Raw genomic sequence first — 26,259 nt, 5'->3', positions numbered from 1 at the left:
CAATTGTTATATTAACAACACGTTGGTCTGACGTTGATTAATGAATAATTTGCATACTCATATATGCAAGAGGCCGACGTATGGTTCTCAGTAGGAAGTGACAACTAGGAAACGATGGCTTGCGGTATATACAGTTTTACTTTATATATGTAGATATATACATACAAAAGACACTATGTGCCAGGTCAGCACATAGTGGTAGTGGTTGTTGTCTAGGTGCCCCGGAGCACCCAGCCTAACCCTAGCTAGGCTAAGGGTAAGACCTTTCTTTTTCTCAATCTCTCTGGACCAAGGCTTATATAGCCAAGGTCACCTGACATTTAGTAAGTAATAAATATTAATGTAAACAGTAAATCATCAGTGTCATACTTGCACATCTCGTTCAGGATGGCAGATGGTCGATGTACACAAAAATGGGGATTAACAAATAGGATTAGCATCTTATAAATAACAGCAATTACCGTATTCGACGTAATAAGCGCCCCGCTCTAATAAGTGCCCACGGCGATATTTCCTAATATTCTGGCTAGTGAACAATTCCAATTAGCACCCCTTCTGATTGATAAATGTACACAAGGCTATTTATTCGTGCATAATACGTTTGTTATATGCACCCTTAATTATGGGCAATTAATTTCTGGAAAAATATATCTGTCGTTTATAGACATTTCAGCATAAACCACGAAATTTACGCTCTCGGAACTCAAAAATATATATTCTAATAAGAGCCCCCTATTTCTAATTTTGAGAGCGCCCTGGGCGCTTATTATGTCGAATACGGTAAGTGTTTCAAGGCATATAGATGTCATGGCTCCAGGGTAATGAGCCTTTGCCTTTAGCCTGCTGAATTATTTTCCAATCTCATTAAAATCAGATCTTAGTTCTCGCTACCGCTAAACCGCTAAAGCTTTGTTTTAACAGTAGCGAGAACTAAGATCTGATTTTAATGAGATTGAATTATTTTCACACTTCTTGATTAATTTTAGCATAAGGCGCTCTAAAGAGGGTGGGTGATTTCAAACAGTCGGTGCCTTATTAAACAAGGGCCAATTGAAGAAATATTTTGCACATTTATTCCTGATAGAAAACTACACAGTACTATATAAAAATATCCCGATGTTTTCAATCATACCAAGGTAAAGACCAAAGCGAACCCAAAATTTGTAAATTTTCTTGAACTTACCTGAATTGCGTTATTGCAGGTGGTTTGCATTTCATGCTAGGAACCTTTTAATATCGTAACATTTGTGCAAATTGATTTCAATAATCATATCTCCGATATCTTTATTTTAATTGAGTAAAAATTTGTGTTGTTTTATAAGCAAATAACAGCGCGATGGTAAATTATGAACCATTTCAGTAAATTTATTATCTAAACGTTAAACAGAAAAATAACTTAATTTTCGAGGTCATCATGTCGGTTGCAGATATACGAATATCCGGGTAAATCTGACGTGTCATGTTATAAAATTTGCAGGAAACAATTACTGACTTATAAATATTCACTAATCCTAATTTCAAGCGTTTGGGTTGAATATTTATGATATACAAGAATAAACAACCAGTGTCATGATGCTAGCAGACGTCCTAAAATCAAACATGGCGCGCTTCGCCCGACCTCTGAATAACTCTTTGCTATTTCAATATCAATAAAGTTTACATTGCCTTTATAAATATGCCTTGGCGAAAGTTGACGATCTTCTCAATCGAAGGATGTTTTATTTGTCATTTTACAATTAATATGACGAGAGAAAAACGAAAATAAAGATCGTGAATTCTGATAGCAATAATTCAGTAAGTGCAAAGGTCACCGGATGTGATGTCACAGACAGGGGTTGTCTCCTGATAATTTTTAGTACCAAAACAGCTACAGTAAATTTTGGAATATTTTCGCCTATCACATACAGCAAAAACATGAGTCAATATATAGTATCAGTAATCACCACTAATATGAAATAAAAATGTGACTTTGACGATATAATTGGCGTATCATTTAATCTGTTTGACCTTGCATGCTCCCGTGACCCGGAAACGGTAGATGATAAATCAACATGCCACATGCAAGTTTCTCGGTATCTTTTATTTGAACTTCTGTTGATATTTAAGAATCACCATTCAATGTTACGCTGAATATAAATGGCCATGTTTCATATTTCTGCGATGTACACGCTGATAAGTTTCACTATTTTAAGTGTATCCCACGCAATACGTCTATGGATATCGTCAATCAGCATTTTAAGATCACCCTCTACAACAGGGCTTGACAAAACATGTTTCAAAATAACATTCCTGCGTTGTTGAATATGATAGGATATATATATAAGCAATAAAATGCTACATACATATTTTCGGTGTTAGTTCCACGTTAAATTTGGGACAGTTTCCTTTCATAATACATGCATAGATTCTAGCATGATTTTAGAACAACTTCTAAATTTATTCCAAAAGTATGAAGACCGCCATGATTGTGTATTGATTATAGATTTTTAATTGTTTAATTATTTACAGCTGTTTACAGGTTTGATAATTTTATGTTATATTTTTATATTTAGTAGTTATATATTTAGTAGTTATTTTTTTCCACAATGATTGTGTGTATGGACACTAAATATTGGTCAATGCATAAGCACAGTGTTACTGATCAAACTTCAATTATTATCTTTAGTTTAAAGATATTTTATTCTACAATTATTATCTTTCACTCTCAACATCAATTATGTGAATAAGTAACTATTTTAAGTAACTATGTCATTTAATTTTAGTATTCCATAAATAATGAATAAATTGATCTGATCCTTAACATATACATACTAAACTCATATGGACATTCATCTTGTGCATTAAGTGGTTTGTTTCCAGATGAAACAATTCTAAAATATATTTCTAATATTAATACGATACATTACTTACTTGTAACAGTACATGAAAATTTTGTTTGTTTAATCACAAGAACCATAGTGGCACATAAGCTGGTGAGTTAGTTTATGTTTCTAAGAAAAATGCTATGAAAAGAAATATGCCTGTATACATGTTTACCCTTGCCAGATGTATTTTTTTCTGGTCAGCCACGCCCCATGACTTTAGTTCACCTAATGTGGTCTATTTTGCATATACAGGTACTGCTTCCAACCTGTTTTTCCTTTGTATGCAATCACAGTCTCACAACTACCTCAGCTGGTGTGTGTAAAAGTTCCCCTGTCATCAAGAATTATAAAGGAAAGTCATATTTACAATTAAAAACATATCTGTCTTTCCTTGAATACTCTTTGTCTAAGTGCCAGAAATTGTCAGTGTCATAAAAGTTAAAAAAAAGATTTTCATAAGGACTTTTCTTAGATAGACCTAAGTCAAACCATGTGACAAGTTAGGTAGAATTATAACTTTAAAAGCCCTCATTTCTGAGGTGTCCATATTTTTCACATTTTTATATATTTTTAGGACAAGATGTGAGACGTGTAGATCTGCCTTTTTTGTTACGTAAAACACTTTCTTGTCTTAAAATGAGAAAAGGAATCATTCAGACGAAGATTCTTTTATCCCATTGATTCACAAAAAACAGTTTAAATGTACAGTAAATCTAGTGACTTTTGTACCCAAAATTTCTAGTGATTTGGTACCCAAATGGTTATGTAATTTTGTAGATCTACATAGAATTATTTCAAAGATATGCATTAATTTTGGTGTCTTAAACTTAACATACTATCAAAACAATACATTCTAACTTAGGTTTCACCAATTTAACTGGCCTCTTCTACAGTGACAAGACGTCAATTTTCTATCGAAACTAAACAATCAATTTCAAGGATCACAGTCATAATCATATTATGAACTTGATGTAATATTTTATTGTGTGTTCTGTTCATCTACATGAAAACATAAATTTAATTATACCCCAGTTTTCGAAGTAAGCCGGGGGTAAAAAGCATTCCGTCCGTCCGTCCGTCCGTCCGTTCGTCCGAGCTTTTGTACGGCCCATTACTTTTTAACCATGCACCCTAGCTTCACCAAACTTGCTACACACATTAACCACAATCAGTACTTGTGCCTTTTGCTAGTTTGAAGATTCTGAACTTTTTAATTTTTGCCGTTTCCATGGAAACATTAAGCAACTTAAACTTTTAGGGTGGGTGTTTTGTACGGCCTATATCTTTTTAACTATGCATCCTAGCTTCATCAAGCTTGCTACACACATTTACCACAATGAGTACTTGTGCCTTTTGCTAGTTTAAAGATTCTGATTTTTTTTATTTTTGCCGCTTCCATGGAATCATGTTGAAACATAAATTTTGGGTAGAGTTTTTGTACGATCCATGTTTACAATATTATGTATCCTAGCTTCAGCAAACTTGCTACATTAACCACTATGATTGTTTTTTATCTTATATAAGATTCTGAAAGTTTTTTCTTTTGCTGTTTTCATGGAAACATGATGGAATTTAGAAATTTTGATGACTGGTTTTGTATAGCTAATATATTTTCCAAAATTGTTTCCACTCATGTAGATCATCCTAAGTATCTGTGCTTTGTGTTAGTTTGAATTTATGAATTCTTTACCATATCTGTTAAGGCTAGATGGAAATTATTAATTTATTGATTTTCTTATATGATATTGTTCCATTTTTTATGTGTTTTTATATCAACAATTTTTGGTCCTTTTGATAATTCTTCTTATGTAACTCCTCAATCAAATTTTTATTCAAAGGTGTTCATGGTGATCTACTTCCTCGTAGTGAACACTGGTAACATGGGAGATTTGGGGGGGGGTCAATTGTCACTGGAACTCAATCTTAGTTTTTAAAACATCAGTTAGAAATATGTAATATTTCATTAATTAACAAACTATTTACTATTTGTTGTTGACCAGCGGGGATAGCGGGGGTATGTGAGCTTTGCTCACTTCTTTCTTGTTATAGATCTACTGTCTTATTTTCTTAGGTACAAATTCACAAAATATTTTGGGTGCAATTTAATTTGTTTTGGGTACAAAATCACATATATAGGAACCTATTTATATTTGCACTACCTCCATACAGTCGTCGTGCACCAAAATTTTAATCGGTTCAGAGGACGGGAGGTTTTCACAAAGTTTTCAACAACATCTTTAATATTCTAAATTGTTCTTTTTGTAATGTTACACCAAAAACAATATTATGTTGTTATTATTATGGCATATCAATACGTTATATCGCTCTCCGTTGCGTTCGTTTTCAGAAAACAATTTTATATTAAAATCATCGAGCGTGAAATCCATTACGGTTTCGGATTTAGACTTACACATTTGATGGCGACAATCACGAAGAAATATGAAACAAATAGGAGTGAAGACTGCTCTCCAGATAAATAAATAGTACATAGTTGACGAAAAAAAGTCAATTATGTATTTTCTTTGAATCTGTTTCGGAATTTCTTTATGATAGCTTACCAACTTTTGCATATTTTGCTTCCATGTGTCACATGCGGTAAGTGCTTCCGATTTCAGAAGTGATAAGCTAAAATTGCAAGTATTTTTATTATTTGTCGTAAACTGCACTATTTAGCTATTGAATGGTTTACCTAGAATGTATATCAGTTCAGATTTTGCCTGTCATCCAATATTTGTCATTTTTCGCAGTGTTTGTTGACTTTGTTCAACTCAACAAATCGCGAGTTAGGCAACGCCCAAACGTATCACTGACGTTTGTCGGCTTGTCATTGTGTCTGAAAGTTTATCAAACGAAATCATTTGCAAACTCTTTAAAAATGTTTTTTTTATATCCCCGACAAAATGTCGGGGGTAAATAGTTATACCAAGATTCTGTCCGTCCATCCGTCCGAAAACTTTGTCCGCGCGAGTTTTTATTAATTTTCCATTTTTTTATTAATTTTTCAAACCCTAATGTCCATCTGAAGACTTTTTCAGCCCGGTTTCTCTTAAACTGCTCAGTGAATTCATCTCAAACTTAGTACATATAATCTGTGTCATATGGAGGGATGCAGTCAAAAGAAAAAAATTGTCTTTATTAATTTTCCATTTTTTTATGAATTTTTCAAACCCTAATGTCCATCTGAAGACTTTTTCCGCCCGGTTTCTCTTAAACTATTCAGTGGATTCATCTCAAACTTAGTACATATAATCTGTGTCATATGGAGGGGTGCAGTCAAAAGAAAAAAATTGTTTTTATTAATTTTCATTTTTTTTATGAATTTTTCAAACCCTAATGTCCAAACCCTAATGGACTGCATGTCACTCAATGTGAAGTGCCAAAAGTCAACAATGGCCGTTTCTGGTAGGGGTGCAGGCTAAAACGTCACCTCAGCATAACGTCACCAAATTCTCTGGCTAAAAAACGGGACCGCATTTGGTGAAAACGGCTACTATGTGACGGGCGAAAATGGCACCTCTGCTTTTAATAACGATAAGAACGATTTATGTTGTAGTATATCTGATTTATGTTATTTGTTACATATTATTTGATGTATTTACATGTTCTTTCCTGTTTTCCAGTTGTTCACAGACAACTACATACATTCACATATATACAGTTCTTCACAGTTTTCATCTTCATCTCATGTTTACAATATCGGCCCATGTACCACCGAGCATTGTGATAGTAGCTGATTCAGGGGGCTAATTTCTAATGTAAACTTGTTTGAACTTTTCACAATTATTGGTTTTTGTTAGCGACGATGTAAGTTTAATTTCATTTATTTTTCTTCAAGACATGTTATGTTTTCACAATAAGTGTAGTTGCGTATAGGCTAAGTAGGAATATAGTTGGAGTAGAGACTAATTTCTAATGTAAACTTGTTTTAACATTTCACAATTATTGGTGTTTGCAAGCGACCAGGTAAGTTTAATTTCATTTATTTTACCAAGGTGAAAAAAAATAGGGTGCTGTTTTCGCCAGGCAATAGTAGCCGTTTTTGCTTGAGGCGAGGTGATGTTTTCGCCAATCGGTGCTGTTTTCGCCAGGTGACGTTTTGCTGAGGTGCTGTTTTAGCTATAACCCTTCTGGTAATTGTGTGCCGAGAAGTTTGGCCGAAACTTTTTAAACTCGCGATATTTTCTTTTTGAGGTAATTAAACTCCTGAAAGTTTTAATATTGAGCAAGCTGAGCATTTATGCATGTCATACGTAATTTTAATGTTACGCAAAGCCTTCTTGGTAATTAGATATGGTGAGAACCCCAATATGCATAACTCGCTTAATTTTAATGATAATTATTCAGCATTTCTTGGGATGATTTACTGGATATTATGACAAAATAAGAAATGTAATTTTTATGTATTATTCTCCCATTACAAGGTTTACCATGGTTTATTATTTTCACACAATTTGGATAACCATGACCTCTGTCAGACCGGGACTACTTTTTTCATTCATAAAAAAATTGCAAGGCGTCATTCATTTTGCAACTACAAATACGAACTGAAGCAATCTCATGAGAGCGAGAGACATCAACAAACACTTTATAAACCAAACAAGATACTGAAGATAGTCACATGCATCAAATTTGGTTTGCATTCTATATAAGTTATGCATAGAGCTTCTACAGACATTATATAATCAAGCTATATCCATTTACAATGTACGACTTCCGATCAATAGATCGATGGTCCGGGTGAGCGTGACGCACCCGACCACTTTCGCAACTTTCAATTTGATTTCACGGAAAAGGATAAGCGTGGTAAAATGAAGTCAGTTTAAACTATCTGGTCAGATATCTAGACTTACTTGGGATATTTGGTTGTGCCATCAGTGTCCCCTTCGAAGCGTATTTTGTGGCACTGTTTCGGGAGTTGTTTGTTCATGACTGCACGACCAGATCACTCAAAGTGAACATTTCCGATACAAATCATTCTAAAACTCCGTAGAAGTGTGCCTGATTTCTGATTGTGTGGCCCAAAATATCCCAGATGTGAACAATAACATTCCCTATCTCTAGCGCAAAAGCTGTGATAAAATCACGGTTGTCTTTTCTTATTCCGGTGGTGACCTTGCCCTTCGTTCGAAGCTGTCACTGACATACAAGCAGACTTCAGTTTGTTGATTTTCACGTCTTCAGTATAGGGTGGTACAGTTGACACGCATGTCTTTGGCGAACACTCTGATTCCCTCTTCCAAAATGGTACGGACATGATATAAATTTAGCTGATCGACCAAGGAAACCGAACCATTTTGAATGCACTGTGTGAGTGACCGACTGTTGGTCTGATATTCAAAGCGCTGTACTAATGTGACTTTTAAGATTTTCTTATTGGTCTCCTGCGTACTAACAACATGGCGCTTGGATTACCATAAGTTAAAGAAATTCTTCCAAAAGGATCTTGAGTGTTGGTGGTGTTATGTTTGCAAACACAACTGCAGGTGCATGTTGTTAATGCGTATGCATAGAAATGTCAACAATGCCCATATTTGGGCATATGTCAATATTCATGAGCAACCAGATTTTGCAACCAGTTTCAGTTTGGTCTGTCAACGAACGAAATCCGTTATGTATTTACACTTAAATATCTATTCAACGTGGGTACTAAATAAAATACAACACTCATTCTGGTTAGATACAATTTTTATGAAACTCGTGAACTTTCTATGGTATCTGACCTTGCTTTCACTTGGTCCGATACCACTGTAATAGATGCGCCTTGCCTGAGGCGGCCCAGTGACAGCAGAGTTCACTGGCTCCACGGAGTGTTCTAGTTGGAATCCCACTGCTGACTCATGGCCCTTTGCGTTGTGTTTTATTTGATGTTAACTGTCTGGTTTAACCATGAGTCAGCTAACTGGGGACACTCCTGTGAGACTCTGTGGTTGGGTTCATGCATCCGGCGGGTGAAAAAGGACAAAAAGACTTGTTGAAAATATAATGATTTTTAATACAACAAAAGTAAACTGATTAATAAAATATAAAATGAAGAAATCCAACAATCTTACGGAAGGAAGCTATCTATTCCTACTCAAAACCTTCTTAATCCTAACCGGGGGCACGGGTGGCCCAGTCGTCTAAGGCGCTGCGATTCGCTGTGCAGAGTTGTGTCCCTTGGGCACGCCAAAAACCTTTGATTGTGGGTTCGAATCCCGGTTCCTGATTATGTTTCTAGGTTTGTCAGCACCATACCCGTGCTCGTGGGTTTCACCAAAGTGATAAACATCTGAGACCTGCATCACTTCGGGCTTTCCTCCCACATTAAGCTGACACGCTGTGATATAACTGGAATACTGTTAAAAGCGGCGTAAAACCCAACTCACTCACTCACTTAATCCTAACCCTCACTTCTCCCCCACGGAAACCCCCTTACACAAACTATATAAACAAATCTACATCCTCATTTCTCCCCCACCCAGCTAAATCAAACCTATTTTATAATTTAACTAGTGAGACATCTTGTTAAACAAGAGACTGTTACTAACTTTCCCCGCACCGGAGTGGACTTTCGTGTCGGGGAATCCCGAGCTCTTAAGACACGTACTGAATGCTGCAGTACCATGTCCTTATGTGCCACTAGGCTGACCCTTGACCTGATTAGGGAAAACTCCTGTGGTACAGCCATTGGCCAGCAACGCTGAACGGACCAATCAGGGCGTTCCTACCATATTGTGCTCGGCGCATCATAGCTTGTGGCGGAACATACAACACGCGGCTCGAGCACTCAAGTAGGAAAACACCCACCCCCAAACGACCAAAAGGAAACAATTTACGGCCAAAACGTGTGTAATAAGTGAGATAATTGACTACAAGATACTTACAACGTCCAGACGTACTTATATCGAATTTATAGGATGTTTCTTATAGGTTCTAAAAATAGCCACCCGATGTCCCTTACTTATGTTAAATTACGTGGTCTCCTACACCATAAAAAGTACTCGTTTCGTAAAAATGGTATCTTAGGAGAATGAGTGTAGTATATTCTCTGTGACTTGCATACTCCAAAACAGATTTGCTGACATGCTTCATCCGGTGTTGTGTGCATATGATAATGTTTTCGCATTGCGAAATAAAATAGAAGCTCATTATAGGGGTTATTATGGTAGTCCAAATGTAGTTAAATAGTGTATTCCAGTATTTGTAGGGAGGCCCTTTCCCAGGTTGATTTTACACAACTGTTTATATCGTTACATGCTAGTTCGAACAACCAACAAAAAAAAGGCTGCCCACCTGGACTATATTTTCAAAAGAAACCAATTCTTTTATTCTTCTAAGCCTTACCAAGGATTTACATGATCACTTTAATCCACATTCCAGATGAGGCAACACCATCACCTGACTAAAACACTGTTGAAATCACCTTGATTACTGTGGATTATTTTACAACAAATGTTATTCAATAAAATATATCGTACACTACCATGACTACAGGGTTATGTTTGGTGTTGTGATACACATTATGTTGAACGTTGCAATATTATGCACTGCTCGTATTTATCACAACAAAGATATTTCTTTTTCATCTTGAGAATATTAGTGCAGGACTTGTATGTGTGTGTTGAAATGGAATAAAAAACAAAGGTAGTACCGCAGATAAGTTTATCTAAAAAGTTGACTTTGTGTTTATTCTAAGCAGTTGATTTTTAGTTCATCTTACCTGTGTTTGTAGTCATCCTCAAAGCAGAATGTTATTCACAGTGCATACGTTCTGTTTTTCACTTTGTTACAGGTCGTGTACCAGTGCCAGACACTAGGTGGGACCATCTAGTTGAGCACTACAAGCCTGTCAGGTATACCTTTTGCCTATCCAGATGGACACAGTAGTTAATCCCTGCTCTTTCATTTGATTGCAGTATATATTATATTCAATAGAACACAGAAAAACAATAGTTAATGATGGTGACTTTATTTTCTCCAGCCACAAAGTGGGGTGAGGGATATAGGAATGGAGTTCATCCTTCCGTCTGCTAAAGGGGGACAAATTTTCTCAAGAATGACAGGTGGAATGGTGAAACAGTGGTTGGGTTGTCCTGGAAGCTGTTTTTTGGCCATAAAATGCCAGCATAACCTGAGGTGAACTCTGTCTGCCAGCACATTCCAACAACCAGATATGTGCTGGACCAGGAAGCACAGACCCAGTCGATCCACCAGGTTGAAAAACTTGAACGTTTGTTTGAGAAGAGAGTGTGAGTGAGTTGTCCCCTAATTTCGCAGGCACCAGACCATTGTGATGTCGGTAGAAAGGGCTAGTTGGGTGTTTCAGTGGGGGCTTCTAATATGAGCACATCCTAAAACTCCAGATGTGCCATGTGCACTGTGTGCAGGATCTAAGCCCCAATGCTGTCTGATCCTCTGGATGTGCACCCCAACCCTTCAGAGATGCATCTACAAATAGATGTGACTTTGGGGATAGCTAAGTTAAGGAGACACCTCCTAAGATGTTCATCTCTACCGCCCACCAATTGAGGTGAGTCTTTAGATGGGCCGGTAGAATGATGGATACAGCAAGTCCTGCCGTCAGATATGAGGAGCATAATTGCAACTAACCCCTGATCGGCAAGTCCTGTGCTGACATAAGCAGTCACAGAAGGGCAGCAGACAGATGGATGGTGTAGGATCTTGACCCATGTGTGCCATGGCACTGTTAAAGGGTCTAGATCTGTTTGGAATAGACCTCCTATGAACTGGGGTCGGTAGGATGGGATTAGTTCCGACTTCACCTCGATCACTCTCCAACCAAGTTGGTGAAATCCCGGTGACGGGTTAGGATCGCCGCAACTTGATGGTTCAGTATGTAGTCATCTATTTACAACTTGAGCCAGATGTTCCTCATGTGCACATAGGCAGCTATTGGCTTGGTAAGGCAGGTAAAAAGCCTCTGAAATGCCAAATGGTAGGACCGCTCACTGGTAGTGGATACCATTGAACAGGAACCTGAGGAACCACCGGTCCCTGGGATGGATAGACACATGCAGGTATACGTTCTGCAAGTTGAGGCTCATCAGGATCAGGGAGTCGTAAGCATTGAGGCCGAGGCTGCCTCTGAATGTCCACTAAGTTTCCCCCTAGGTTTCCCCCTCCAGTCCCCGCTCCTACCTTTGGAATTATCCCTACAGGATTGATTGCCTTGGCCTCTGCCCTTGCCTCGTCCTTTGCCATGAAAAGAGGACTGATCAGTAGTCTTGTCCTTGAGAGGTGAGCGCCTTTGTTGATAGTTGCCTGACTTAGACGCATGATGACCAAGGTTCCAGAGCCTTGAGTGCTGTCTTGTCTTGAGTGTAACTCCAGACCTTGGTTTGAGTGTCAATCTAGCCATTGGAAGTGTTGTGGCCAACAATGTCTGACGAGGTAACCAATTCGGAATCCCAGTTGGACAAGGCCAGATACCCCAGATAGAGCATAGCGGTGAAGGCCGCCTTCAAGTGATTGCACATATGATCAATATGCCTCGTGTTAGGAGTCCACGTGATTGATCCTGTTGGCTTTGGTCTCAGTGAGGTCTCTATCCATAGCCCAAGATAATGGGGCTAATGCCGACAAGGTTTTGAGGGATCGCCTGGTCTCCGTTTCTATGAAGGAAAAATGGTTGTCAGGGATCTTGGTGGTAATAGGCTTGGATGAGATTCGTTCAAGTCATGAGCATGGTTTTCCACCCCAAAGGCATGTATGGGAAAATCATGCCCTCTGAACTTGGGGACCTTAAATGCTGGTCAAAAGTCTCATCCAGTGCCCTGACCATATCCTTCAACATTGGGTCAGGTGGGATGGAGCCAGGTGATAGATGGTAAGCCATGCACTCTGGCACCTGGGTAAGTGCTGAGCTAATGTCCGTCAGAGGAGTGTGTTAGATAATGCTCTGAACAGCGGAGAGGAAAGTGGCTCCTGTTGCATCGTTTGGATTTAGACGCCCTGGAGGATTGCCTGAAGGATGTGCCAGGAGATAATGAATCCTGTAACGAAGACGGGGTACCGAAGCCCACCTCAGGCACAGCCATAGACGTAGATTGGACTGAAACAGTCGCCATTGTCTGTTGAGCAGAAGGTGCTGGGGGCACTTTAGGTGCTTGTGATATTACACAAACTTGGGTAGCTTTGCTAATCTTAGTGCTGGCATAGGTTGCTGAAAGGTAGGCGCAGTTGCCTGAAGGAAGGGAGGTGCGTGTGCTTGTTGAAATATGGCCTACATAAATGATTGCATCCACGTTGGGTCCATGTATGATGCCGGAGGGAAGACAGCTTGTGGTGCTGGCGGGAAGGCGGGAGGCATTATGAGGGGTGGTCAGGCGTAGACGTTAGACCTGAAGGCGCAGCCAAGGTAGAGTTAGCAGGTAGCGCAGGCATCGTTAGAGGTGCCTGAAGGTGCTGGTCTAGTAGATAAACCCTGAGGTGTGTAGACAGGTGCTGCAGCAGACATAGTTAATGTAGTAAGCTGCGTTTGCACTGTGGACACTGGTGTAGCCTCTGCCTGGGACGTAATAGGTGAAACCAAAAACCAAATTAAATTGAAGTTGTAAACAAGTTGAGTGTCCAATTATATCGGAGAGACACAGGTTTTTATTCAAGATAATGGATTTGTGTTATAAAAAACGTATAACACAAAAGTGAACGAAGAAACGGGTGAGAGTGCAAGCAACTAAAGTAAATTGAGAGAATTCATGTAGAAGTTTCTAAAACTACGGTATCTAATTAATGAGAACAAACAAGGTGTACATTCACGATAATGGATTTATGACATAATATGACGTATGTTACACTATAAACGTTGATAGACAGCTAGAGGTATTTATATGCAATGCTAATACCTTGCTGACAATGACCTACTGAAAGACCGCGACATGTTAGCATGTTAAGATGGCGGAACAGAGCAACAACATGTGAAAGATTGTGACAAACTGTCACCACCACGTGCTTATGTTAAATATTATTGCATATGTATAACATCATACCAGATGCCACCGTTCACAGGGGGAAGGGACTAGGTTGAAGGTTAAGTTGAAGACCACAGGAACAGAAAAACAGCAGAAAACCTGGGACCAATTTATCAGCACATGTTATCTGTTCCTTCTTCTTCTCATCAGCTGGGGGGGGCGGTCGGGTAGCCTAGTGGTTAGAGCATTCGATCGTCACGCCGAGGACCCGGGTTCGATTCCCAGCATGGGTACAATGTGTGAAGCCCATGCATTTCTGGTGCCCCCCTCCCCCCCGTGATATTGCTAAAAGCGGCGTAAAAACATACTCACTCACTCACTCCATCAGCTGGACCAATCACAGCTTCATTACTGTCAAAAGTAAGCTGATAATGCATTAAGGAATAATGCAGGATAAGCGAAAAACTATTCACAATGATAACTGTTCAAATAATTTCTTCAAAGACACTGCCTCTATTACTTCATAGCCAGAATACACCAGAGGGATCGGTGGGATCTGGCATCTGGTTTCCCTAAGACTTCAGTTTTGTTGCCTCTTGTGGTATTATATCATGTTTATGGGGTCACTTCCAGTTCTGATGTCCTCAATGACATCACTTGTGGTTCTTAGATCACTTATGATGTCACTTCTGGTTATATTACCATTTCTAGGTCTTATAAACATGACATCATGATGACTGATGATGCCACTTCTGTTTTCCTGTCAGTGATATTTAATGTTATATTTACATATATTAAACATTATTCCGGTACTGACGTCTACTGTGACGTCACTTTGGTGGTCAGTACAATGATACATAGAAACATCATTAATGCCCATATTTGGGCATATATCAAATTTTTAAACTTATCCTATCTCACACTTTGCATTTCTTCTTATTCTTCGATCGTGGTGTGGAAACGTCCCAGAACAAAGTTTCCAGATTCAAAATACACCAATCACCCCAACACATCCCATACATCACTAAATCACCACTGTGATCATTGCCAGTTAGGTTAGGAGGAACTATACACTTGTCACACATCGACAGGACACAGGTAAACACTTCATGACATTTATTGGCAACCCTCGAAACGAGCGCAAAACCCAAGCGAGCCTCCCAAGACAGGCGAGTCCTTCAAGGGGAGCTAACCCTGCATTAATACATGCCAAGCAAACCTGCGTTGGCGCATGGGTTACGCACTACTGCAATCCCGTGCGACACGATCCCTGCGATCTGATCACCTGACATATCCAGCACCCTCATTCTCAATTCTATCGCCTGAATGTCAAGACGTCACTTGAACAGAGAATAGTTTTGTTTTTGTTTTTATACAAGTTAAATCCATAATAAAATGACGTATAGAGTCGTTACGCCCCCGTTGCTCCGATTGCAATGGTCTGTTTTCCCCTCTCGATCCCTACCTTATTTGTTGTGATTGTCATGGGGTATGTGAGATTGCAACACGATGTGAACAGTTTGCTAACTTGTCTGAATCGTATTTCAAAACTTACCTCCGTAAGTGTTCTAAATGGTCAGCTAATCGCAGGTTCAAGGCATCTAAGGATTCCGAGCACGGTCCTTCCTCCGCGAATAAACCCAAGGGACTTGTATTATATCATGTGACTGTGCCTTAATCTTCTTGCAAGAAGAAAGGAAATAAATCTGCTTTCCGTTGAGGAAGATTTGCTATCCAAGTTGTTTTTGAATGCCGACATTCCTGCTCTTGAACGGACCACGCCCCTTGCACGTGACGGCTCACTGTCTCCTACAGTCGTCCCACTTTCAACTGACCACCGGACTGTGCTATCATCTGACCCTTCCCCCTTATTTTGAAGATAGGGGTCTTCCTTGATGCAACCTTGGGAAAGTCTGAACAGACATCAGAGGGGTGCCTCTCCCCCCTACCTGAGCGGGATTCGGGCCATCCTCGCTCCCTGCGCTCTGAGGATACTGTTACAGCTCTCCAGCCTTCAAATTGTGATAGCCCATGTGAACAAAAACCGGATGATTGTCATTGTAGCAGAGAAACCAGCGTTCTTCCGACGGACAACAGAGACTCCGATGTTATTGGCAAAATTGGGACATCCTGGAGAATCTATACATAACCAGGGCTTTCATTGCACACTAATAAAGGGCCTCCTCTGACATCAATGTCCCTGGTGGACGCCTACCCTCAAACACAATCAGCATCAGCTTCTATTAACCAACATCAACATGTTGATAACCAAAGAGGCCATAGAGGTTGTGCACTCCCCGGCCATAACACCAGGCTTCTATTGACCAACATCAATACGTTGATAGCCAAAGAGGCCATAGAGGTTGTGCACTCCCCGGCCATAACACCAGGCTTCTATTGACCAACATCAATACGTTGATAGCCAAAGAGGCCATAGAGGTTGTGCATTCCCTGGCCATAACACCAGGCTTCTATTGACCAACATCAATACGTTGATAGCCAAAGAGGCCATAGAGGTTGTGCACTCCCCAGCCATAACACCAGGCTTCTAATTCCCAATATTCCTCATCCTCAAGGAGGAAGCTGGACAACTACGAATGATATACAACTTGGCTATATTCAACAAGCACTACTTAGAGTGCCCGCTGTACTTCTTCATGACATCGTTGTGGCTGCTCAAGACAAGAATCCAAGCCTCTCAAGTCTGGTTGGTGTGAACCATTTTTTTCTAAGATTGAGAATTGGCAACAATTCACTCACCCAACGTCTCCATACATGTCTCACTAGCTCTTGGACTCGTCTCCATTGCCTCCTTGAAGAGAAATGATGAATCAATTTCTGAAGCGAATTCTCCTCCCATCTGTCCAAGAAGGAAATGGTTTGGTGTTAAAGGAAATGGAAATGGTGTTAAAGGTGTCTCATCTTGTGGATGGGCACTCTCGTAAGTCAATGGTCGAGAGTTGACAAGAACTTCTGTACCTGTGAAGGCAGTCATTAACTCCTCATCAGTAACATCTCCATCGTTCAATATTGCAAAGATTGCGTGTTTGACCGACTTGATCATGGACTCAAACACACCGCCAAAGTAAGGTGCATGGAGAGGTTTGAATGTCCAAGTAACTCCTTTGTTTGCTATTAAAGTTTTAACTGCGTCTGAGTCCTGTTGTGCCATTGTCTGAAATTATTTCCTTAGGCATCTGAAAAAGGAGTTAAAAAAGGAGTCTGTGTCAAGTCCATATACCATCTCTAAGTGTACAGCTCATGTAGAAAGACATGTAAAGATACAAAGGTATTGCTTTTGGAGACGTTTTCCTCGACCTTGCTTGGTGATAAATGGGCCAGCAAAGTCATCACCAACTTGAGAAAATGCACGTAATGAACATTGCTCTATGATTACCGGAAAGATCCACCATGATTTGATGGGTGGGTTTTGTCTTTAGATTCCGACACCAAGAACACTCTCTCTCCCACTCACGAATCTCTTCCCTGGCTGTGTCCCCCGCCGTGATATTGCTGGAATATTGCTAAAAGCAGCGTTAAACCATACTCACTCACTCACTCACTCACTCACTCACTCTTCCCTGGCTGAAATAATCCAGATTCTTGATGATAGTGCTGCCAAAATAGTGTTCGTACCAAAGTGCTTACCTTCTTCATGATACATTTTGGCTCTCGGTTTTGTAACCTAATGTCATCTCGGAAGTATAATGGGAAATCTGGCATCTGTAGATAACACCTCTGCATATACAATCTTCCACCAGATCGTAGGAGACCATTTTCTTCAAGCATTGGATTGAGAAATAGAATCTTACTTGTTGTGGGCAAGGGTTTTGCCCTTAGCCAAGGCAGTGTATTCTTAAGAGAATGCCTCATTCTGTGTTTTGGTCAACAGTTTCATTTCAGCATCTTCAATTTCTTCAAAATCCGGATCACCTGTCTTTCTGATAAAGTTAGGTATATGAGAATTGTTGAAGAAACTGAAAACCCATTCAAGAATTCTGCAAAGTTGTTTCCAGCCTGAAAACCTTCAAGGTTCCAAATGCCAAGGAGGTACTTCAGCAGTTACACACAACATTGTAACTACCATCTGAGAAATTCATCGTTCAAGTTTATCACAGTGACTGAAGTCAACAACTTGTTTTGGCCGCTCAGTTTCAGTTGAAGTCAGGAATTAAGGACCGTTTAACCACTTTCTGTTCTCCAATGTTTGAATTTGAGCACCCCTGCTGACAATATCTGCAGCATTCAGTTGAAAGGGGACATGCCTCCACTGACTAGGATTTGTATTCTCAGGGATGAATCCAACATAATTTGCCACAAATGACTTGAAACCTCTATCAGACTTTTCACCCACCACAACACATTTAAGCTGTCAGACCATAGTGTTGCAGAATGATGTGTTATTGCCAAGGCCTTTACAACAGCATTGAGAAGTTGAACTCCAATAACAGCTGCAAGCAATTCCATTCTTGGAATACTAATTGCTTTACGAGGTGCCACATGACTCTTTGCAGCTATGACATTACTTGAGACCACCTCTCCTTTGTCCATAGTGACTGCATAGACAACAGCTCCATATGCTTCTTGTGAAGCCTCTCCAAAAGTGGCAGCTTTGTATTTTCTTTATCAGAAGCCACTTGCATGTATCTTGGTACACGAATCTATCTAAGAAGTTCTATTTCATGATACCACTGCCATGCTTTCTGTTCTAATTATGGGATAATAACTTCATCACACCCAGCACATGTTGTTCATATTTCTCGGATGATAACTTTGGCCCTCATGATGAAAGGTGCCAATATGCCAAGAGGATCGAAGAGCTTTGCAGTCTCTCTCAGAAAGTTTCTTTTTGTCGTGCTAAAACTGTTGTCTTGAACATGGTAAAAGAAACAAAAGTCATCACTTTTTGCATTCCATGTCAATCCAAGAGCTTTAACTGAAGGCAACTCATTCATGTGTATATTGATCTCCTTCATTCTGTCTTCAAGAGGAATGTTGTCTAGAACCTGTAAAGAATCATCTTCCCGAGGCAAGGAGGTTAACTGACTATAAAAGTCCAGTTTTCACCCTTGCCAAACTAGGCTGGAATTCCTGGGCTCGATCGCGCCACCAGTGGTTATTATGAGTTATGTCCCTTCTAAGCCTCTCCTATGGACCAATCCCATTCCATGACTTGATTTGATTGAATCAAAATGGCGGTGTCCATTCAAGACGATTTGATCGATAATACAGGTCTATATTGTGATAAAACAGGTCTTATATCGCGAAATGCATCACGCAAGCTCCTTGATTAAAAACATTAAAAGATTTGGAAAATATCTGTTAACAATGAGTTGACAGTGCACATGCTTTGCAAATTCTGCAATCGACCGAAATCTGCATGACAGTTTACAAACCGGATTTCGATTTCGTTGAACGATTTTGATAGGACTATGCATAGACTCGTTAGTCCAGCCAAAATGTAACTCCATAATACCAGCCTAGTTCGGCAAGGGTGGTTAACGCTCTTGCCTAGGGAAGATGGTAAAGAATTAGACACCCATTTTCTGGCATGCATACCTGCTGAACTCCATAATGCATTTTGCTGTTCATAGAGTTCTATTGCCTGACTATCACTTTCCACTGAATCCATATTATCATCCATTTAAGTGGATTTTTGGCATGTTCTTGTTTGTATACTATTTTGATGACGTAGAACACATCAGGGTTACATACAAAAGTAAGAATGTGTGCAGTTATAACGGAAAAGGATTACTCTCGTAAGATCCCCCTTTTCTTCAAAAGTTAAGTAATATTAAAATACTGGTATATTGTGCAGATAGGTTGAGAATAATGTACAGATTAGTTTCTTTAAAATATTCATATTGCTTTATAAAACTTAACATGTTAACTAAGCAAAGTCTCTGTGTAATTTCTCTGAAATTCCTGTAGAAAAAATACCATACTGAGAACACAACAAAGAAATTAAAACACAGTGGTTTTTTGTGTGTTTGAAGTCAAAATGAAACAGTTCACAAATCGTGCTCATTCCTTGGCACAATTAGTAGGTAACAAAGTCTTCAGTCTGGTTGGTGGTTTGGCTGCTTGTCCTGGTGGTCTTGATGTTTTCCTTAGGAAGCTCTGCTGGTACTGGTGGTGATGAAGGAGGTGGTTTCACAACAGGCGATGTCTTGGTAGCAGTTGTCTTTTTCGCTGTTATGTGAGAATCTGGTTCAATCTCACTGGTAACTTCCGGCAACTGTTTTGGTGTTGTAGTTTCAGACGTTGATCTAAGAAACTTGCGATTGCGCTTGTACTCTTTACCATCAATGTCAACAATGTATGACCTTGTCGACATTTGTCTGAAGCAAGTCCCGTGACACCATTTACCCGTTGTCTGAAGGCCCTGGTTGAACACGTACTGGTTGAACAACTAGGAGTTCAGGTAGTTGCTTAGCATGACTATCGTAATAGAGTTTAGCCTTTCTGTGCTTGAGGGCTTTCTTGGCACTGACACTGTCAACAACCTCAGGTTTCAGAAGTTGTGTAGCAACTGGGAGAGTTGTGTGTGTTCGACGCGACATAACTCTTTGTACAGGGCTACTGTCCATACCTTCAGTAGGGGTATTACGCCATTCCAGGATTGCTTTCCATGAGTCTTTGTGTCTTTTTGATCAGCTTCTTTGCAATCTTTACAGCTGATTCGGCCTTGCCGTTTGACTTACTGTGATAAGGCGATGTCGTGCCAGTCTTTGGCAAACTGAGCAAACTCTCGTGATGTGAGTTGTGGACCATTATCCGACACTACGGTATCTGGTATGCCGTGTCTGCTAAACTGTGCCTTCATACACTCAACAACAGATGTGGAAGTTGTGTCTGTCAGCTTGTCAACTTCCCAGTAGTCTGAATGGTAGTCTACTTGAACAAGATTTTCCTCATTATGTAGAGTGAAAAGATCCACGCCAATCTTACTCCATGGACGTTCAGGCACTTCATGTGACACTAAGATTTCCTTCTGCTGTTTGGGCCTCATTTCTGAACACACTGTGCATTGACCAACATGGTCTTTAGTGTCTACAGTCATATTTGGCCAATACACAACATCACGTGCCCTTCAGATGCATGCTTTGGCTCCGAGATGGCTTCCATGAAGGCGCTGAAGCATTTCACTTCACATTGCTGGTGGAATCACAATTCGTGATCCTTTGAAGAGAACACCATTCTGAACATTCATTTCCTCTCGGGAATGTCCAGTAGTCTCTGACACACACTGGAGTGTCCTCACGTTGTTCTGGCCAGCCGGCTAAGGTGGTGGACTTGAGAGTCTGGAGATTGATGTCTTGTTGAGTGAGACGCTGAATTTGATCGAGACTCTGATCTGTGACAGTGATACATTCGACAGCGTTGATATTCTGCAGTTCGCTGATGAAGGAAGTGTCCTCCCAAACAGCAAAGATTTCATAGTCTTTCAAAGTCGGCTCTATCTTCCTGAGTGGAAGTGAGGCTCGCGACAGGAAATCTGCAATGTCTATCTCTGTGCCCTTCTTGTAGCGGACATCAAGGTGGTACTTTTGCAGACGTAGTAGCATTCTCTGTAGCCTTCTGGGAGAAGAGAGAAGAGATTTCTTGAAAGTCTCAAGTGGTTTATGATCGGTTTGTACATTGATCAGCTCACAACCGCACACATATTGATCAAAGCATTCACAGCCAAACACCACAGCTAAGCATTCTTTTTCAATTTGTGCGTATTGCTGCTCTGTAGGAGTAAGGGATCTGGATGCGAAGCACACAGATTGACCATTTTGAAGCAAGGTTGCACCTGGCCAAACTTGCATCTTTTGTCTTGTTCAACTTCAGGTTGATTGATCTGGCTCTTTGCAGTAGACCGATGAGATTTTGGTCATGATCTCGTGTGGCCTCTTCAATTGTGTCTCCACAGCCAAACACAAGAATGTCATCATGAATTACATCTACACCAGGTAAACCTTCCAGAACTTCATGCTGACATCTCTGATATTCTTCTGGAGCTGTTGCGATGCCAAAGGGCATTCGTAGCCACCTGTATCGTCCTAGAGGAGTCCGGAAGGTAGTTAGGTAGCTACTTGTTTCATCCAGTTCTACTTGCCAAAATCCATCTTTGGCATCCAATGTCGAGAAGACTTTGGCTGTTCGTTGTTTTCTATCTGGTTTCACAAGGGGAAAATGAGTAAAGAACCATTTTGTTTCTTTAATTTCTTTTTCAAGCACTTTCCTGATGTACCCCTTTTTATATGCTGTGCAATGACATCATCATATGCCTCTGAAAATGGCTTTGTCTTTGAACAACTTCTTTTCAATATTCAACAACTGACTGAAAGCCATATCATAGTTGTTTGTAAGTTCATCAGGTGTCTTTTTCCCCAGAGAACCCCAACCTTGTACCTACGATTGCAGTACTGAAGAGAAGATTGTACAGAATCAACAGCCGTTTGATCATTCACACTCATGATGGGATTAGAACTGGAAACATTTTCTATTTCCCAATATAGTTGGACCAAAGATCCAAGTCCTTTATCATTGTCAATGTTGTTAACGAAGAATGTACCTTCTCCTTGTTTCTGGTTAACATGGAGCCCTGTTACATTCCCTACACACGTCCACCCCAAAGGTGTGAGTCTAGCCACTGGTTCCCCAGGCCTACCACAGACATCACCATGGAACGAGTGCAGTTCCAGGTAATACATACCTATCAGTATGTCAACAATTGACCGTGAACCTAAGTCAGGAAACTCTGTGTCCCTTAAATGATACCATTTCTGTGCATATTTGTGCCAGTGAAACACTTTCATCTTGCCAGTGAATTTAGTCGTAGATTGCGCTACAATCTGCATGTCAACTGAGCCATGAATACTTTCCAATCCAAATTCAACAGACATACTGTCAAACATTTCTGTTTTACTGTTAAGGTTGTAAACAGATACTGGTTAAGTTTGACCCTGCATACTGGTTAAGTTTGACACATCCGGTGATGTCTATCTGAGTGGATCCTTATGTTAGAACAATCTGGTTCACTCTGGCACACTCAAATTTTGTAGCGGCCTGCAAACGGTGACTATCTTTTGAAGGAGTTGGTACAAGCAAACCATTTGAGGATTTGGGCAATGTCGAAGTCAAACATGGGTAAAGAACTCACTGGGACACATGTGGTGATTTGTCGCAAGCGGTTCCTTACGTAGGACGGCGTGGGTACAAGCAAACCTTTTGAGGATTCGAACATGGTCGAAGTTGGAAATTGGTAATAACACCATGGGACACCCAGCCACATGTCAATTTCGTAGTGGTGATGTCTCACAAGCGGTTCCTCACAATTGACACATGTGGTGTTGTCGCAAGCGGTTCCTTACGTTTGATGGCATTGGTACAAGCAAACCATATGTGGGTTCGAACATGGATGGCATCTGAAATGGGTTAAGAACATCCCAGGACATTCCGGGACACGTCAGTTTCGTGGCGGCGATGTCTCGCAAGCGTTTCCTTACTTTTGACAACGTTGGTACAAACAAACCAATTCAGGATTTGAATATGGACAGGGTCGGAGACAGGTTTAGCACTTTATCTGAGCAATGCGACAGAAACCCGGGGTCCTGACGAACTAAGAACTCTAATCCGTTTGAAGCTCAAATGACAAAGAAGTGACAGCCTGTTAAAGAGTCACCAAGCCGAAAGGCTGAAGAACCCTATTGTAATAGTTCGATTTAATATTATTATTATTCCGCCGATTTATGTACCAGAGCTAGCAAAATAACCACTGGCTTGATTTTGTTCAAATGTCGATCGTTGAGCACTACATTCCACCAAAATCCCAAGGCCGTAAGCCCAATGGCCAAGGGCAGAAAACTGAAAAACAAGTATTTTTTTCCAGATATATTTCGCCCTATTGCTCGAAAACCGCTTGTCCGATTACTTGCAAAACTTGCATGTGTCTGCTGCTTTAATAACTTGACATTTCTTGTTCTTTGACTTTGGTCACAACAAACTCTATTAGTTTTTTTTTATACGCCCGACAAAATGTCGGGGGTATATAGTTATACCAAGATTCCATCCGTCTGTCCGTCCGTCTGTCCATCTGTCCGTCCGTCCAGAAACTTTGTCTGCGCGATTTCACTTAAACTATTCAGTTGATTCATCTCAAACTTAGTACATATAATCTGTCATATGAAGGGGTGCAGTCAAAAGAAAAAAATTGTTTTGATTAATTTTCCATTTTTTAATTAATTTTTCAAACCCTAACGTCTGTCCGAAAACTTTGTCTGCGCGATTTCTCTTAAACTATTCAATGGATTCATCTCAAACTTAGTACATATAATCTGTGTCATATGGAGAGGTGCAGTCAAAAGAAAATTTATTTTTTTATTAATTTTCCATTTTTTTAATGAATTTAATGAACCCTAACCAGGGTTTCCCCTGACGCAGAATTCTTGTGTACATGACTCTCAATTAAGGAAAAATACGTCCAGAAAGAAATGACTGCGTCATGACTGACACAATTTCAAAATAATTATGTTGTTGTTTGCCAGCTTTGGAATGAAAATATTGCAACTACTTAATTTATAAACATTTTCCGAAGACAATATATGCAAACGTCTTAAAATTTACGTCTAGTTTTTAATTAATCGTCGTTTTTAGAAGTAACATAACTTTGCATAACACCACTGCCACGGGCTAATTTGCATAGCCTGTCACATGACCAGACTTTTCTCTCGTTTTAAAACAAACGCTAAAATCAGAACAGCCGGGGGCTTTACATATTGTTTTGCATAATTATATAGATATGCTACTAAAACTGTGCGACTGTGAGGTACACGACAAAATATATTTATTCATCAAAGTGGTTTTTCACGTTTTGGCATATTTTCTCACTAAAAGTTAACCATGACACATGTTTATCTAGATGTGTAGACTCGTAAAAAATGAAACAAAAGAAAATATTATCATTGTTGGGGTTAATAATGTGATTTGGCGTGGTCACAGTATGTGGTTAAGCGGAACCTATGGAACGGGGTAAACGGAAGTTGTAAGTATCGGAGGGACACATGTTTTTGCCGAAATTTAGGTAAACATTATTGAATGAAATTTTAAATAAAATTAATAAAATAGATGACAAACATAAGGTCAGATATACAGAGAACACATTTTTATTACCAGATAGTGTAACAACAGGATTAACTTGCGTAATTCAATTTGGATTTGTTATGCTATTTCCGATGACGGATCATGACAGCCTGAAATAAGACACGAGATATTTTTTTCAGGATTTAATAGCCCATAATTAGGGGTGCGTATTATACACGAGTGCGTATTATACACGAATAAATATGGTATATATGAAATGTTAAGCTTTGGGCGTGTTTGTTGTTGCTAATAAACTGTATTCAACCAGAAAATATTACGAGTGTTCACAATTCTTCAGTTCAACTTCACTGTTGATAGATAATACAAGATAACTAGATAAAAGATGTAAATGAGTTAGTGGTATTAAATTATAATCTGACATAAAATGTATTTTAATATCCATCCATGATTAAAAATTATGTCTCACAGTTGAGACTGATGTTATTTATTCATCCTGTATTAGTGTCACTGTAAATTGTTTCATGAGCTGTGAAGTAATTAAAGATTGTGAAAAGATAAAACCAACAAACTTTGTTTTTCATTCATATATCCTTTATTTCTCTGTAGTACAATCAGCTGAGAACATTAATTAGCACTTGTTAACTTAAACTAAAGACATATAATATTTAAAAGATACTTAACTTTAAGTGTAACATTAACAGTGAACACTTTAAATTTCATTAATCATATAATGAAACATTTCACTCTCAAAAAATATTTTTGACTCCCAAAAATACATAGGCTGAGTCAAGGTGACTTTCAGATATTGGAGTCTAGGGGGAACCCTGCCTAACCCTATCCTAGCTATTTAATTTGTAACTACTGACACACTAGCCACGCTCACTTTTGCACTTGTTTTACCTCTTTTTTTGTTGCGGCCATAATGGATTTTGATTTTCATCATTTTTTTCACAGAAATTTTACTTTATAGATCATATCTTGTAAGGTTCTCCACAGAAACTATTGATAGTTTTTTTAAAGTTAGTGTGCCATATGCATCTCATTGTTTGTTCTTGGTTGCATGCTTAAAGTAACACTGCTTGGTGGTAATATTTGATTAATATTTGGGACACCCCTGGAACACACCAATTTTGTAGCGGCAATGTTTGGTGAATATCTTTGAACGTAGTTGGTACAAGCAAACCCTTTGAGGATTCGAACATGTTCGAGGTCGGAAATGGGTTGAGAACAGACTTGGAGCCGGCCAGGGGATGACATTCACGTTGTTTTGTTGAAGAGAATCCTGAACAAGTCGAGCAATATGAGACCGGGCGTTGTCATGTTGAAAGGTAAAGCCTGGGCCATGACGACGCAAAAACGGTAGAACAACAGGGCCGATGATCTGGTCGTGGTAG

General features: G+C 39.6%; 1 protein-coding gene across 1 annotated transcript in view; it reads left to right on the top strand.

Moving 5' to 3' along the window:
* Positions 1 to 26,259, top strand: part of LOC124150121 (obg-like ATPase 1) — a 410,349-nt gene that overhangs the window by 118,104 nt on the left and 265,986 nt on the right. Inside the window, exon 4 of the mRNA XM_046522047.2 lies at positions 10,636 to 10,696. Coding sequence (XP_046378003.1) covers positions 10,636 to 10,696 — 61 coding nt within the window. The remainder of the gene's footprint in view (positions 1 to 10,635; positions 10,697 to 26,259) is intronic.

Source organism: Haliotis rufescens, unplaced genomic scaffold, assembly GCF_023055435.1.
Source record: "Haliotis rufescens isolate VD_foot unplaced genomic scaffold, xgHalRufe1.0.p SCAF_4, whole genome shotgun sequence".
Taxonomy (NCBI): Eukaryota; Metazoa; Mollusca; class Gastropoda; order Lepetellida; family Haliotidae; genus Haliotis; species Haliotis rufescens.
The sequence above is the reverse complement of the archived record's forward strand: the minus strand, read 5'-3'. Positions and strand labels throughout refer to the sequence as shown.